We start from the raw sequence: 18,096 nt of genomic DNA, 5'->3' as shown, positions 1-18,096 counted from the left end.
GTTATAATTTTTAATTTTTGAGCAGATTTAAAATTAAAATAGAATAATATTATTTTCTTAGTTGACTTTTAGCCATATTTATGTGGTTCATGTTATATATGTTTCCGGAAGTAGAATGTCAACCTTAATTGATTTTAAACTAATGATATTTCTTTTTAGAGTAATTTCTATTTATAGTTTTAGATATCTTAATTGCAAGTTGACCGAAGAAGTCAAACAGTTTTATCTTAAAATATTCTGCAATAACACAATTTCTTAAAATATATGAAATAAATGAAGATAACTCTATATTAGATCATATATACACACACATAATCTATAATGGTGGAAAGGGGCGCCCTCAAGTAGTTGCTCGGGTCCATTCGGGTACACTGCAACAAGTACATAGGGCTGGGTTTTGGGTCCACAAACCCGAAGTAGAAGTTGATGGCATTGATTACTTTTATTTTGAAAAGTATGTTCGAGTAATGTTGGTAAAATGAAGTGGCGTTATATGATTGGAAACATGTTTATGATGGAATACGTGAAATGTGTGATGGTGGGTGAGTTGAAGATAAAATGATTGGTTATATATAGTTAATTCAATAACTAAAAAAACACTTACACAACCCTCACGCGCTCGCCTCCCCCCCCCCCCCCCACTTTCTTTTCACGACCCTATAGCCCTATTTAGCGGTGTTGCGTGCCCTGTCTAGACACACAACCTTTGACTCCCCCTTAAACATTCAATGACATATAACTTAATAAGTATATTAAAGAATCAAAGTTATGGATGAGTAAGTACTTTTAAGGTGTTGACTTTGTAAGGAAACATTTTGATAGCAAAAGCCAAAAACTAAATAGAATATATATCAACTTAATTGAGCAAAAAAAGAATGCTTTGAATCTTCACAATGTATCTAATAATAACTGGTAATTATCAGATTTTATTCTAGGCATTTAAATTATTTAAATAAGCTAATAAAACAACCACCTAATCAACTATATTAACTGTCAAAATAATGATAGTGCTATTTTGATATATTAAAATGCATATGTAGAGAGAGAGAGAGAGAGATGTAAGAATATTAAGAACATGATAAGTTGAGATTCTAGAGTTTATGGCATGTAAACAAAGTTTGACCACAATTAATAGAGAGAAACACATGAAACCACATGAAAGTTTGGTGAGAGTTAGAAAGATAGGAGTATTCGAAGGGAATTGAAAATGATTCAAACTATTTTGAATTGCATGTGATCATATACCATTAAGTCATTAACAAGAGGAAATTTAGGTTTTTTATTTGTTCATGTGAAAGAAGACACACTAATGAACAAATATCTTTAATGCTTTGTTCACTGATATATTAACTGTTAATTAATAGATTTTATTCTATGAATTTAAATTATAGATTAAGGTAATAAAACAACCACCTTAACTATATTAACCGTCAAAGCAATGATGCTAAGAATATGAACATGATACATTTCAGATTCTTTGAGATTATGGCATGTAAAACAAGTTTGACCACAATTAAGAGAGAGGAAACACATGAGACCACATGTAAATTTGGTGAGAAAGATATGAGTCTTTGAATGGATTTTGTAAACAATTTAAATTGTTTTGAATTGCATGTGTAAGATCATGAACATTGCATGTGTAAGATCATGAACAAGACAAATTCTAGGTTTTTATAGGTTCATGTGAAGGAAGACATATGATGGGCAAATATTCAAATCGTATCGTTTTATTAAAAGACACATTAAATCGTAGCTCATTAGAAAAGATAGTTGAAGACATTACCTAAAGATATTCACTAAAATTTAGCTCATTAGTGTAAGAAGCTTTCTTTTTTAGCATACCCATTAAGAGAATACATTAGAATTAGACCTCTTTTAGCATTACTAGTTTGCCTAAAGATTATTCCTTAAAATAGTAATTACTAAAGTTATAAAGATCGTCCCACGACACATTGTACACTTGCACACATTTGACTTAACTGTCAAAGTCATTTGGACCTATATTTATAATAAGGCTGCAAATGTTGATAAGTATCCTACATCCTAACACTACATCACCAAACTAACTAACATGTGCATCATTATTATCAAAATGGTTAAATATATGTTCTTAATTCTTTAATTATATTTACTTGGTCACCGTCACAATAAATTAATAATCTCATCTAATTAAACTAGTATTTAGTTTTCTTTAACTAACCTCTTTTTTGTTTGACCGAATAAATTTTTATATAAGTATATACTATTTGGTTTGAATGATTACTACTAAACAAACAAATCAATATGAGATGTTGACCAATATTAAGTTAAAGCAAATGGATTTCATTTCATATTATTGAATTTATCATAAATTCATTTTGAAACCTTTAATGTAGTGTAGATGAGGTTGATTCATGCATGCAAAGGTATGAACATGGTTGGTAGTAAAGTTTTTATTTTCTTCTTCTTCTTTTTTTCCCACCATCATGTTAATTAAGTTTTAAATTTCACTTAAAATAACAAAAAAAAATGAAACATGACACAATGTGTGTCATAAAACATTATATGGTTTTTTTCATGTATAACATCCACCCTCTAATCATACTTTCAAATATACATATTTGTCTATCATGGACTTGAACTCTCATCTCTAAAGGAGAGAAACATTTTTCCATCCTCTTGGTATCATCAGGCCAATTGCCCGATTGTTAGTGACCAAATTTTAATGTTTGAGAAAGTCATATGATTTAATTATTAACTTGTGGTATATCCATACTTTAAAATAGAGGTGCACAAATCGGGTTTTCTTTAATACCCGAGTTCGGGTATGGAACCAGTTTCGGGTATGATCGGATATTGGAAAATCGGGTATTGAGAGAAATCGGGTAGGGTTCGGGTAGGGTATTGAGGAGAAAAACTCAACCCTATGTACCCGGGTAGGGTATGATCGGGTTCGGGTATTGGAACCGGTACGACCGGGTATTAATACCCGGTTTTGAATTTGTAATTTTATTATACATTTTTTAATTTGTTTAACATTTAAATTTGCTTTGTAATGTATAAAAATAATTAAACGATATTAAAAAAACCATAAATCCACTTAATTACAAATAAATTTACTTAGCAATATGCATTTTACAAAAGCTTAAACATAAAAGTTGTGAAGTAACCATAAAAATATACTATAAAAACTCATGTATTATTTCGGGTATTAGAAAATTGGTATCGGGTATCGGGTATAAGGTATGACCAGGTCCGGGTATTTACGAATATAAATCGGGTACGGTTCCGGATACAGGTATTGACCTCAAAATGCATACCCTATTCATACCCTACGGGTAGGGTCGGTTCCGGTTTCGGGTATAGAATACCCGGGTATAAAAAAAACCGGTTCCGGGTATTTTTTCAGGTCCGGTTCCGAGTACGGGTTTTTTGTGCACCTCTACTTTAAAATACCCAATACCCTTTTTATCACAAAAATAAAACCCAACTAAAACCCTAATTAAAGTACCCAATACCCTTTTTATCACAAAAATAAAACCCTAAATAACACCCGTCCCGCTTATAGTTGTCCTTACTCACAGTGACAAACCCATGATTTCTTTTTATCAAGGGGCGATTAGGGGTTTATCCTAAATTTTATAGGGACAATAAGGATTTAAGCGTATAAATAACACTAATTTTTTTTGGTTGGAAGCTCGGATTTGGGACTTAATATTTTTAACAATATGAGCAAATAATCATTCTACTTAAGAGCGCAATTGTAATATTTAGTGAGATATTAACAGATGCACTAATTTCTATTTTTTTAAATTGATAATTCAAAAGTGAATGCAAAAACAACGTAAATATAAAACGTGTAGCTTTTCCTGTATAAAAATCATTACAACTTAGGTAAAATATAAGACCATTTGTGACCAAAAAGAAAACAATACCTAACTCCTATAAAGAATGCTGCTCAAAAGTGGCAAGAAAAAAAAAATCAAACCCCAAAAATATGACACTGCACAATGAATCTATCAAAGACTTATAACAGATAAAAAAACAAAACAATTTAACAGTCCAGAAAGAAGAAAATAAAATAAAGAATGGACCTTTTTACAACAATCAAATCTTATGCTATATTAGCAAACATAAGATCATATATAATATATATCATATATATGTATATATCCAAACTCCATGGCCTTTACTCGTGTAAAAATTGGAAGGCTGGATTCTCGGCAAGTTCTACTGCAGGTTTCACTTCGCTAAATTCTTTTACTTGCAGTGAACTAGACAGATCATCAACGGAGAAAGGTATACTGCAATCGAGAAATTGGTTCGTTAATTCATTAGTAAATTTTTATACAGTAACTACTATCATAACAATTATTATTACCTGGAATTGTCATCCAGTAAAAATGAGCTGCTGGCAGCATTGTTGGAGTCCTCTGTCATTAATATCCTCATGCTTGAAATGACCTGGTTGAAAGAAAGCGGGTCAGGTTATTTACAAAATCATAAAGACAAATTTTAAAAACTTACATCTGGAGATACGCTTCGGGTGTTATAATTGTCATCCCAGTAAAGCGTGCATATTCTGTACAGTTGTTGGACGCTTAAAATCTGAAGAATAAAACGGCATCAAGTCAGTCTCAGAAATAAAAAATACATATATGCATATGTGCGCACGTGTGTGTGTGTGTGTGAGGGGGGGGAGGCTTACAGGGCATAGGTCATTGATGATTTCATCATATGATATTCTGTATTTTTGATGAATAACCTGAGGGAATAAAACAAGTACAACAATCATATCTTGCAATAAAAAAATTAATTTAAAAAAACTTAAAATGTATAAACATCTTGGACATAAGGTGCATACCAAAAAGCCAACAGCTTGTCTAATATGCTTAAGTTCATCCCAAGCCGATCCCGCATACTGCATATATAACACTTTTCAGTCGCCCATAGCAGAACCTCTATTTCATATTTATCTTATAAATCAATGATAATGCATACACACACGTGTGGGAGAGAAATATTACCTCTTCTTTAGCCTGACAACACCACAGCTCTAACTCAGCTAACCCAGCTTTGACGTATTCTCCATTGCTGAAAGTGCAACACTCACGTCGCAGAAGAAGACTGCAAAGTCAAAATAACCGAAGGAAAAAAAAAAGATTTAGCAGTAAAATCATTAAATATGATTGGAAAAAAACTTATCAAAGTGGGGTAAACTCGCCTGTTAAACAGTTGTACGTTTATATATGAGAAAATTTGAGTAAATATCTTCTGAACAATAATAGGGGGCACCTGAAATACATCTCTCATAAGTATTTTACCATTTATCTATAACTATGAATAAATTAACATATAACATCTAAGAGGCCATGGATAAAAGATGCATACAAAATTTTGTTTCAATGTATTGAGGAGAGTGTTCAGGCAGTCAATAATGCCTTGCCAATGATTGGATTGCGTATCTTTGCCGAATGACCGCCCAGATCTTAGCACTCCCTTGGATGCTCGTGGTGCCTGAATTTTATCACGATTAAATAATCAACTAGTGCCCACACTTGATTTCAACCCATTTATGTTTAGCGTGTATCACCTTCTAAATAGCTTCATTTAAGAATGATCTAACCTTTCGTAATAATATGCTAAGTATGATTACAAAAATAGACCAAATTGTGTGATAACCCACAATGTTTTGACCCATTACCCAACCTACCAACCCGCCCCATTTTCTACCTCTAGATATAAATAGATTAACTGAAGTTCAACTACCTGAATACATAATGTGAGGTATGAACTGAGCTCCTTTTTCAAGTTGTCACGGATAATACCGTACATTTTCTCCACATATGCTGTTAATTGTTGCTTGAAGAGCAAGGCAGGGTATTTGGCTTCCACCTGGCGTACAACCTCAAGTGCAGCTGCCGCTGCAGCAAGGTTCACAGTAGAAGGGGATGATCGGAATCCCTACACATATTAACAAATCATATCATTAAGCAAATATATATAAATATTCTAGATTGTGTTTAAAAATAATTAGCAATACCATTGTCATTCTTCCAAATAGGGAAGTTGGAGCTGGAGGTTTACGAACAGAATTTGCACCATCCGATTTAATACTCCTTTGGAGTAAGAACAACAAAGTAGATGAGTTTGATAACCAATATGCCATGTGTTCATTATTATCTTGATCCTGCAGCAAGATAACTTTTAGTTAAGGCTTCATATAATAAAATAATAAACGGGTCGTTCCGCGGTTTTGGACTTGTGAAAAAGTACCTCAATAGCTGAACCAATCATCTGAATAAGACGATCGAAGACGCTAGTTCTTTCAGCTTCAAATGATTTCCAATGAATAAGGCATTTGTATATAGTAAAAGCTGCAACAGGTTTGCCTTGACTAAATCCAATGTCTTTCATAACGCATTCAATAAGAGCATCAACATTCTCCTGTAAGAAAATTAATATGATCAATGTCAGAAGTATTAAAAGAATAAATGAGATATAATATATAGATTGAATATAGTTCTTACATGCTGACGATCAATTGGTGGTCTTTTAGCCTTGCTGTCAAATTCAGTAGTCAAATTCCTAGCGGGTGTTTGTGGTTCCTGTAGAAATACGTTATTCAACATGGTAAGCATATGTGTCCAAGCTTTATATATATTGATAGATTTTAGTATACCACATTCACTATAATATTGCTTTACGTACCTCATTGCCAAAGTGACCATTTGTCGTGATCTGCCACAGAAGTTAGTGAATGAATGGTTAAATATAGAGATAAGATGGGTCTAGATTATTAGTTACAGTTATAGGTGGCAATTTTGGTCTATTTACTAATGAATTTAAGTTGACTCCAGTTATACTTGATCTCAAACAGCTCAAACAAGTAGAATTGATTTTATAGTTTACAAGGAAACATGTCAAAAGTCGCCCAAAGTGAAATTAAAAGCCTAAAACTCCTAAAAATCGTTTTATTTAAAAAGTAGAATATAATTGAAACAAGCTAATGTTTTTGTAATCATTTATAAAGATTTTAAATTTTTAGGACCGCGTGGTTTCAGGTCAACAAAAACAGGCCTGACCAAGCCCAAAGGAATGCCTATTTTGACATGCCACCCAACCTCTGACCAGCCAGGGGGAGCCTAGATGGTCCGATGGAGTTGCCCGCAGCCCATGAACTTTTTTTCATTATATGTGTGATTGGGTTTATAACATTAATGGAGTAATGGGCCTACTTGTTAATGTAGTTATTGGGTTAATAAGAACCTTTTAAATGTGTTAATTAGCTTATAACAGTTTTATATGTGTAAATTTTAAAATCTTAAATATTTTCTCTAGGGTCGGTGTCAAAATTTCATGGGAGCCATGACCAGCCAGATTTTGCCACCTCTAATGATGTTGCTTTATACAAGCAAAGCTCACCTTAGCATCAGGAGTTTGAGGATATTCTGGCACACGGGTAGCAGTTGTTGAAAGTCCCCTCTGGCGAAGAATTTGATTCTCAGATGCCATGTCAGAAACCTTTTCTTGTAGACTGAATGAGGAAACACCGCAAGTAGAATATTAGATATAGCATTGCAATAGCATCTTCGTTATTTAATTACAAAGCAAAGAATAGGAATTTTAAGTTTAAAATAATTAGACACAAACCTCTGCATAGCAGTTTTTAATTGAATAATTTTTGTCTCTGCATCCAAAGCTTGTTTTAACCTCTCCTCACTGATTTTATTTGATTCTTCATATTTCTTCTCTGCATCATCAATTTTCTTCTCTAGAGAGCTAACTAAAGCCTGAAATTTATTATCGAAGAGAATTAACTTTTAAGTATGCAGAGAGCCCCATAACACAGTAAAAGTCAATGCATTTAAAAATAAATTTAGGAAAAAATCTCAACTCTGTACATAAAATTTAAGGTAATCAAAAGTGTCTCTTGAAAACTAACCAGTAATTTTTAGTCGGTTTACCTTGAGTTTCTCATTTTCAGAAGTAAGCTTATTTGTGAGCTCATGGTCAACAACAGGGACCTCCTGGATGACTGGAACGGTTTCAACTACCTTTTTGGCAATTTCACGTTCCTTCGTTAGCTGCTCCTTAGCCTCTTTGAATTGAAGTTGCATTTCCTGCAAAGCAGATTGCAGCTTTGCATTTTCCTGTGTTTTTGCTTCTTCCAAGTCAGACTGTCATAGATCCAGTGAAAAAGAAGTCTTGTTATCCCATAGTAATGATTAGATTTTCTTATTACTTATTTCTCAAAGTAACTAATTGTTTTTGTTTTACCCTCATGCGCTTCTCAAGCTGCAGTCTCCATGTTAGGTCTTCAACTTGCTTCTCTAGTTTATTTTTAGCAGCTTGCAAAGCACCTGTTTCTTTGGCAGCCTACATCCAAAGAACAGTAGCAAATAGAAAAGATTAATACATATATTAACAAAAATCGATTAATATAATATCATTTCAACAGCAACCTAATTTCTTAATTCAAATGATCATCATATTGGATGCTAAAAAATACACTTTTGGCAGCAGCTTTGAACCCGGTTAACTTGTTTTCTTTCAAGTTAATTTTTCATTTAGCTTTCTAAATCCAGAAATAAATGCCCAAATGCACCCATTCAGAAATTAAAAGTAACGGGTCAAACTGCCACTAGTTTCTATAATCTACTTCTGTAACAGTCTAGAATATTATACCAACTTAAGTCTTCGTAGCTCTTTACGGGCAACTTTTCCCCTCCAGGCACATTGTATAGAAACCGCACTCTTCTTTGCCTTGATAAAGTGCAAGCGGGCCAAGAACTTGCGACAATGACTCTGCAGTCAATAACTAAAGTGAATAAAAGTATATACATAATTATAAATAACAAGTTTTAAAATTTTGATATATAACTTTTTGGTATCAAAATGATTTTACTTATTTAAGCATTGAAAAACATTTTTGAGATACTTAACCCTTCTAATCCGTTTTAACTTTAGGCTAATCTCATCAATATAACCTGAATAAAGATTGCTGCTTTTGTCTGCCTTCTAAACCGAAGCTCATTGCGTGCAGCCATTCCTCGTAAACCAGTTTGGATTGAAACAGCTGAGAATTGAAGTTCTTTGTAAGCTTTTCTTGAAAGGTGCATTCGCAAATTCCTTTGAATCCGTATACTAGAAGCTTCTCTCCTCATGTTTTCATATATTTGACGAGCAAGTTGGCCTGTTAAACAAGATGCAAAAAGTAACCAAATTTAAATGCTTTGATCTGTCAAACAAAGCATACCTATCCAATATGTTAAAAATAGATACCTCGGCAAATGGATTGAAGTTGCAAAGCAGAACGTTTTAATAAAATATAGCTTTTCTGAGCAATAAACGAACGAACTTTTCTTTGAATGATACTTGCTGATCTACCTAGAACCTCCGTCCGGCGAGCATCAAGCTCTGCCATCTGCCCGGCCCTTAAAAACACCTTTGTTTTCCCAATCTACATGTGACATATAAACAAACAAGTTAATATCAAATAATTTTAAAAGTAAATAAAACCTGAATGAGCTTTCTAACCTGATAGCCTTCAAGTCCAGCTTTCTCAAGAAGCCTCTTGCAAGCACGAATTTCATCATTGCTACCAAAAGTCAGTCACAGATACAGTATAGGATCAGTTCAATTACCTCATCATACACTCAAGTTGTCATATGATAGTAACCAAGATCTAGAGATAGCAAAATGGGATGGTTGGGTAACACATCAATATAAATTCAGGTAAAAGCAAGTAATATTGTATAAACACTTTTTGACAATTTGCGCAAAGTTTTTTAACTTTCACAAATAGGTATTTTCAAATATGATACCGAAAACAAGTTACAAAATATATGTTGTGGGAGACTTTTGACTCGTTTGACCCATACATGTGTCCTTGCAAGCTAATATAATCGTTAGAAAGAAACATAAGCCGAATCAACAAGATCATTCCACTTACCTTCCATCTAAAACTTCAGGGGCCAATATGCCAAACCGATCCACAAACTCATCAAATGGTTTTCTGGTGGGATATCCAGCACAACTAATCCTGATTGCCTCCAACACTCCCTGAAATATTTAAGTGACATTTGTGAGTTAATATGAACCAACTGTGTTCAAAAGATGAAGAGTGGAAAAATGAAGAATAATGCAAGTTTTGGAGTGTCATAAGTCATGTGTATACTTACCCCACATCGTAGTTGTTGCAAAACATTATGATTTTCAAAGATAGCAGGCTTGAGAAGATTGTTAGGCTTTACACAACGTATATAGTGAGGTTCAGTTGAACTTAAAGTTTCAAGAAGTTGTTGCAGTTGTTGCTGAAACCAAAGGAAAAGATAATGTTAAAAAAGAGAGAAGGATGCAGTGTGTGTGTGTGTGAGAGAGAGAGAGCATACCTTAAATCGTGTACCGATCGAAGAGAACTTTGATGATTTGGAGGATTCATCAGATGAAGTAGGAAACAAACTTGCAACAAATGAACACTTAGAAGCACTCAAGAGTGCTTGATGTTCAGCAATGACATAATCTTTGTTTTTGTCCAGAAACAAATCTGTTTGATATGTGACCTAAATATACAGTTCAAGCTGACAAGTCATACACACATACATAACACGCATGTATCATGTATATGTATGTAAATGTATATATATTAAACAGTGCTTACATCACCGGCATAATGACAAATCGTGAAGTCAGAACGAGCCAACTTTGGCTTGGCGAAACGCTTGTGATTTTTAAAAGTTTGGTACAGCTTTTGTGCAAACGTTTCATGTGTTGATCTGGGAAACATACTGCAGAACAAGAGTAAATGCTTACAAAATACGTAAATTGTATGATATGATATAAAAACTACAACAGCGTTTATGTAACTATTTGCATATCTTGATAGAAGAAATTAACTTACCAAGCTTCATCTAGAAGAGCTATAATGCCACCAGGTTTCTATGCAAAAGAAAGACAATACATCAGAACTGAAAGGATACAAAATATTGGTACATAATTAAAATAACAAAATAAATGCCCTGGATGCTTAAGCATGGATAAGATCTTATGTAAGTTTTTCTGCTAGATATATGAACGATAAAAAAAACATATACACTGGTGCACGCAAATCAATATTCTAAAAATAATCGAATCATCTACGTGAAATTATTGTGGTTTGTTTAAGCATATAAACACCAAACCTTCTCAATGAGATCCAAGATATCTTGATTGTCAATAAATTCAATGTAGCTCCAATTAATTTCTTCCTTTGTATATTCTTCTTGCTCCATTTTGAAGACATGCTGCAAAACAAAAACAGCTCGCCAGATAACTATGTGTACACAGAATTTTATAATTTCAGATACGACAAGAACTTGGAGTCCTAAGCAACCTGATTGAAATGTTGTTGGAGTTTCTCATTTGTCAGATTGATGCAAAATTGCTCGAAGCTGCAGAAAATAAATAAAAACCCACATATGGTGTAAGATATCATGTTATTGTACGTGCAACATTTATGATTCCTGCAACCATAGTTGCTACATGACATTGTACAAAATAACTTGGTACAATCAGAATGAGAATCATTTGACTGGGTGATCAAAGTATTTTTTTCACCTTATTGTTGACATTGATGTTAGGGAAAATCCCTAAAAGGTTATGCTACATGGCATAACTGGTCAACAATGAAAACAAAAGGCATACCAGTGAAGCACCTGTTTGTCTTGAAACTCTCGAATCCGTAAATGTCAAGCACTCCTATAATGTATTTTGAGTCTGGGTCTTGACCAATTGAGCTGTTAATCCTATCAACAAGCCTGCAATGCAAAAATGAATAATATAACAGTGAAGAACTAGAACATAACCTCTTCAGGGGGTGTTTGATTTTGTTTTTTGGAAGTCGGGACCGATATTATCTGAAGTCGCAGTAATCGATTTCTAATGTTTGAAAACCAACTTCCCTCTGGTTATCGGGTTATTTAGAATTCAAATAATCGATTTCATTTCACAAAAACGCCCCCATGGTCATTAAACTTTATATAAATCATAACTTTAAGTGGCAGAAGCATATTCAAACACTATCATCCACATCTTATTTTCATTATTAAACATTGCATAATCACTTTCAAAATGCACATCCCAAACACCCCTTCAAGCCGTTTAATATCTAGTTTGTTTGCTTAATACAACTGTGTAGCAGGAGCGAAACTTACCAGTCAAATAACCTTGAGTAAACAACTTTTGCTAATGCATCTCTACTAACGGCAGCAGCTTCGGGATCTAGCCATTTGGTGATGGTTTCATCACGCGTAACAATTACACGTTTACAAAGAGAATCCTCTAAAGCTTTCACATCGCACCTGAACAAGTCTTTAGCTTATTAAAACTTAAAACATTTATATGTGCTATCTTACTCTTAAATAAATGTCTCAGCATACAACAGTCATTTTAATCAATGGATGTTTCATGTGTTCGTAATATTTTGGTCACTCACATGAAAAGCTCTGCAGCGGTTTTTAAGTGGAACCAAGATTTTTCATCTTTGGGGGTAGATGAGTCAAATTCCACTCCTTTTGAAAATTCTATGTTACCCAGATGAAGTATAGCAGCCACAACTCTAAAAATTCCATCCTGTAGACAGAAATGACAGTATAAAACAGAATAACCAAATGTAAATTCAAGTTTTTTTCTGTTTTTCAATACTTTCTCCATAGCTGGGTTCTTTAAACGTACCTGTTCCTCAGAGCTAATGCCAACAACATCCATTGCTTTTTTTGTAGCAATGTATTCTTTGCTTTCATCTAGCCCGTCTATCTTGTAGCAGTTTGATTGATTAAGATAATGGAATGTCTTTGGATCTCCCAATTTGTATTTTTTTACCTCCTAGAAACATAGTATAAAAAGATTAATATGAAAAAGACACCCAAAGAGAGATTCGAAAAATATATATAATATAAATAAACTTAAAAAAATAAATAAAAACTAACTCCAAATCTAAATTAAGATGTGTTAGTTTTCAACTTAAATGGTAACGCGGAAAACAATACATGCGACACGCGACGGTAACAGCCATAAACAACCACGTCAAAGTGGATAAGTCTCAAACCTAGCTTCAGTACAGCAATTATAGGATATAAAAATTTTGTTTGTCAAGGAATAAGGAAAGAAAGAGGTTGCAAGATGTGTGAGTTGTCCCACAAACAATTTGTCATTTTTTAAAATATTTTAAAGTAATGATGTTCATCATGATTACAAAAACAATATAATTATAGTAACAATCTGAATCTCTGAATAAAATGAATTAGAGATAGACTTTGGGTGATTTTCACCCATTTGAACCTGTTAAGCTAAACTTTATTTAACTGGCTCAAAAAAAAGACACCACCCAAATCAACTCATAAGCATCCTATATTTGACCCATTTACCTCTGGTGGTGCAGCACAAAGCATGTAGAAGCAATGATAATTCCTCTCGGGATCTGATAGTTGACAAACACGAGATCTTTCCAGCAAATATGTTCTGATGGCTGCCCCTGAGATTCTTCCCTTCTGATCAAACTGAATCTCAACAAACTTGCCAAAACGACTAAAACAATAGCCAAAAAAGATGTGTCAACAACAATTTGCACAAAAATGCAACAAATTCCAGATAATAGCAAAAGGAAGTTACAATTTATTACCCACCTTGAGTTGTTGTTTCTCACGGTTTTTGCATTTCCAAAAGCTTCCAAAACAGGATTTGACTAAAACATGAAGCAAGCATAACAATATTTGAGTAATACTTGCTTTTAAGTTATAAGTTGTAACAAAATATAACTGAAAAAACAATAATTTGAGTAATACTTGATTTTAAGTTATAAGTTGTAACAAAAGATAATGAAAACTTAATGTGAAGAGAAAGAGAGTAACACCTCTAGAACTTTCTGTTCAACACTCCTTCCATCAGTAGAAGCTCTACCTCCCATGTAAGCAAGATAACGCATAAGCTGCTTTGTGCTTTCGGTTTTACCAGCCCCACTTTCTCCACTAACCAAAATTGACTGACTTATACCTTCATTTATCATAACTCTGCACCAGAATAACGGCTCTTTTCACTTATTTGAGCTAGAAAACGTAGTATAGTAATAAAAAGCTGAAAACTCATCTTCAATAAACTATACATGATTAGATACAAACAGTAAAACAGTACCTGTAAGCTGCATCTGCAACTGCAAAAGGGTGAGGACTCAATTCCCCAAAAGCCGCCCCTTTGTATTGTGCCATCATATGGCTATCATACAAATGTGGCAATCTTGTGAAAGGATTTACGGCTATTAATATACTCCCTGTGTAAGTCTGATAGCATCATTTAAATTTGTTAGCTTCAGTTAAAAATCTGAGATATATGTAGAGAAAAAGATAGAATAGAAGGGACAACTAAACTCACGTATATCTCGTTAATATCATATCTAGATCTCAAGTTATTTAAAACCCCCGGTTCATGCAAATAAGCCAGCTTTGTCATGTCATCCACTCCACATGGTGGTGCTTCTGCATCTTTGGGATATACATTTGATGACTTGGCAACAACCTATAATTAGAATCAAGAAATCAAGTTCTCATTTTTAAACAAAAATGTGGATTACCGAACAAATAGCTCTCCTTGACCAATCTTCCAATCAGGTAACAAGATAATAGCTATATAACTAGTGGAGGTTAAGAAACAATACTTACTGCCTTGCCTGAAGTAGATGCAATCTTGACGTCTTCACCATTAACCTCAATAACTTCCCCATCTATCCAAGCTTCTTCTGGATCTTCCACCCAGACAAGTGAGCCGACCCCTAGACTGACTGCCGCCTGCAAATGTACCAAGAGTTAGAAATTATTCATCTTTTACATATGAAAATTCTCCATTCCTTTAGCACATATTTAAATATCATGAAAAAGACAGAAAAACCGATGCGCCACACAGGCACACACTCCCTGCCACCAAATCCAATATACATACAAAATATAAAAAATAAAAAAATAGTCATTTAACAATTCATTCTCCTATAACACAATAAACATAAAACTAGACAAAATAATCGTAAGAAAAGCTGAAAAACGCATCAATTCAGCTGAAATCAGCTCCAGAAGCATCCTACCCCCAAATCTATAGATACACAAAATTAAAAAATATATACATATATTCCCTGTAACAGCAGTCATATACCAAATCCTTTCCCCAAAAATTATGAACAATACTTCTAATAGGCAGCTATAATACAACAAATATATAAATAAATTAGCATTTAAACAAAATAATCGCACCAAAACACAATAAACAGCTCAACTCACCACCATTGACAGTAACAAAACCACAAAAAAACCGTAGATCCTAAGCAGGTAAAGGTTACAAGTGAATGTTACAACAACACATACCATTGGCAATGGAAGGTTGGATCAGATCGGGAAACGGCACCGCCGCAAATCAGTCCAATCCAACACAGAGATCAACTAGAGCTGTTATACCGGTTGAATAATGAAATTGAAACAAACTAATTAGCCGAATCAACGGTTGATAATAACTTAATCGGTGAAATACGTTTGGATTTGAAGTGAATGAATTGAGATCGGAAGAGATGGAGTTGAATGAAGGTGGAAATGGAAGCCGGATTGAAGAGATTGAGTAGGTGAATGAAATCCCTAATTTCACGTAAATGGCGACTGACTCTTTTCTTTCAATTGTTTTCGTTTCGGCTTCTTCGCTGGGACTTCTCCCTCCCACGTCGTTCGGAATAGAATGACTTACTTTACTTGTTCTATATTTCTATTTTTAATTATTATTATTATCGTTATTAAAAATAATAAAAACATGCATGTCTTGTGATTAATCGAGTATCTACACCTAAAAATAATATTTTTACAATACAGTATTTATGGCTTTATGCTACGCTGGTAGGAACGTGGTTTGGGTTATTAAGTTGAGATTTAGGTTTGATATTTACTAGGAGTGGCAATCTTTATTTAAACTCTTTTAAATTGGTTAATTTAAGTTGTTTTAAAAATTAAATGAGTTGGTGTGGGTAAAATGTTTTAACTAAATGGGTCAAAATGAGTCATTTGAAATTTCGGGTCAAAATATTATGTACTTATGTTACTTTGGATGGATTAAGGTAATAAAGGATTCATTACGTCTTGTTTAAGGTTGTTGGTTCGAGTCCTGAGTCCACTTGGGTTTACGTCACTTCGTGTGTTACGCCAGAGAGTTTTGCTCTTGTTGCAGCCGGCGGTGTGATCTTCCTGGGGGAAGCCAAAGTTAGACTCTGAAGCAAGTATGGGCACGGTTAAGACAATATAGTCTGGTTATAGTGGGGTAGCAGGGATTTCCAATTTGGAAAGTGTAGTGGTCTAACACACAAGAAAGTCATCGTTTTAAATATGCGTGTGTGTGTGTTGACAAGTGGCGTGACATGAACGAAAACGTCGGGGTGGCCAAACTCAAAATTTTCAAATGAAAGCGGGTAAATTTACATTACGTATTCAAACGAAAAAACTTAAATTTACACTACTTGGCAAAACACCGAGTTAAAAAATAAGCTTCGTCATTGGTGATTACATCTCAAGTTCGAATCCGATTTCAACCGGTTTTATCGTAGTGGTCTTCTGGCGGTAGATTTCTCTTGAACAAAAGATGGTGGGTATGGATTACGGGCTACCCACCGAGGGCATATGGGATCGTATTTTACCATTGAGTTACCCCGCGAAACCAAACTTTATTTTGGTTGTTAAAAGAAAAAAAAAACTAAGTATCTAGGACTATCTACACCTTAAAAGAATAAATAAATATTTCGAGATATAGATATTATCAGTTAAGTAGACCAAAATGTAATTTATTTCAATGGATAACTAAATTAATTAGTCTTGATTATGCTTTATTTTTTAACCGTCCAAATAGTAGATTGTATCAAGTAAAAGGTTATTAAAGTGAAGTATATAGAAGTTATCGGTAACGTATTCAACAACATACGTCCTAATTAATTAAGAAAAGTATTGATGCTTTAAATATACTTTTAATGTACGTATATTTGTATTTTTAATGTATTATTAAGTTAATCTCGGTTATATTTCATCTTAACTCTCTAATTATTAAGGACTTTAAAGTATTTAATTGTGTGAAGGGATAGTCTATTTGCAAACTTGTGAATTCTAAATACCGTTTGTCTTTTTGAAGAAATTGTAACTAGTATTTTACGATCCACGCGTTGTGGCAAACTTGTTTTAATTCGAAAGGCAAGGAATTGAGGTTGTTTGTGGAAATACTCCTGTAATTTTACAACATTTTTTATATGGTTAAACAATGTCACATTCGGAAACAATTCTTTGACCTATTACGATTTATGGAGGGAGTAACTTTAAAATGAAAAAAGGCTTTGTAAAAGCAACACCTTTTAACTTCAAAGGCATTCAATAATTATTAAATATAATCACTTTAATTATAGTTTTGACCATAAATTGATTTTTCTTATTGATAAATGCAAAGATATTAGAGACTTTTATTATGAAAAAAGTAATTATAAAACACCCCAAAAATTATGATGTCTTATAGGTCAGGTTTGCACGCATAACATAATTACTAAAATGAAAATATTCATTTATTAGCGGTGGATCATAAAATCTTCGTACCGGGAGGTACCATGTTCATACTAACCATCAGAGCCGGTTGTAGGGTATGGCGGGGTAGTTGACGGCCAAAGGTCCGACACCCGTTAGGCCCGAAATTTATTTTTTTTTTAAATATTATATTTACTTTTATGAAAAAATATATGTATATTCAATGTTTCAACACAATTGCATGACCACTAGCTTGGTCTAGTGATAATGGGTATGAAATCTAACCAAAATGTTGTGGGTTCTAATTTTATTTGAGACATTTTAAAGCTTATTTTATACAAATTTTTTTTACACAACTCAAATCATAATAAATGCCAAAATAAATTTTGTAATTAAATTATTTAAACCTAAAAAAAATGTTCATTTTACTAAAGGTCAAAAAAAATTTCGCTTTTGGCTCAAAAAAATTTCCACATTCTCGGAGCCGGGCATGCTGGCATATATAGTCTCAAAACGCAACTAGACATAATAGAAACTTCAACCTTCATGAATGATTGAA

General features: G+C 33.5%; 1 protein-coding gene across 1 annotated transcript; it reads right to left on the bottom strand.

Annotated features, from left to right (window-relative positions):
- Window positions 1-3,954: 3,954 nt before the first annotated feature.
- On the bottom strand, window positions 3,955-15,506 carry LOC143562360 (myosin-6-like). Its single transcript, XM_077050178.1, has 39 exons — window positions 15,366-15,506; window positions 14,673-14,798; window positions 14,386-14,529; window positions 14,149-14,294; window positions 13,871-14,027; window positions 13,644-13,702; window positions 13,386-13,545; window positions 12,694-12,843; window positions 12,455-12,591; window positions 12,174-12,320; window positions 11,676-11,777; window positions 11,354-11,411; window positions 11,163-11,264; window positions 10,883-10,920; window positions 10,643-10,769; window positions 10,374-10,544; window positions 10,164-10,295; window positions 9,935-10,044; window positions 9,520-9,580; window positions 9,265-9,442; window positions 8,970-9,175; window positions 8,668-8,787; window positions 8,260-8,358; window positions 7,947-8,159; window positions 7,633-7,772; window positions 7,405-7,516; window positions 6,691-6,720; window positions 6,510-6,587; window positions 6,256-6,426; window positions 6,023-6,169; window positions 5,749-5,943; window positions 5,371-5,496; window positions 5,204-5,274; window positions 5,007-5,106; window positions 4,844-4,900; window positions 4,688-4,744; window positions 4,507-4,587; window positions 4,361-4,443; window positions 3,955-4,283 (listed from the first exon to the last, which is right to left on the bottom strand). The coding sequence occupies exons 1-39, from the start codon at window positions 15,366-15,368 to the stop codon at window positions 4,169-4,171; spliced, it is 4,509 nt and encodes a 1,502-aa protein (XP_076906293.1). The 5' UTR covers window positions 15,369-15,506; the 3' UTR covers window positions 3,955-4,168.
- Window positions 15,507-18,096: the final 2,590 nt, after the last annotated feature.

This window comes from Bidens hawaiensis, unplaced genomic scaffold, assembly GCF_021521415.1.
Source record: "Bidens hawaiensis isolate Kalapana, Puna unplaced genomic scaffold, B.hawaiensis_p1.1 tig00020944_1, whole genome shotgun sequence".
NCBI classification, from domain to species: Eukaryota; Viridiplantae; Streptophyta; class Magnoliopsida; order Asterales; family Asteraceae; genus Bidens; species Bidens hawaiensis.
Note: the sequence above shows the minus strand (reverse complement) of the source record. Positions and strands in the feature narration are given on the sequence as shown.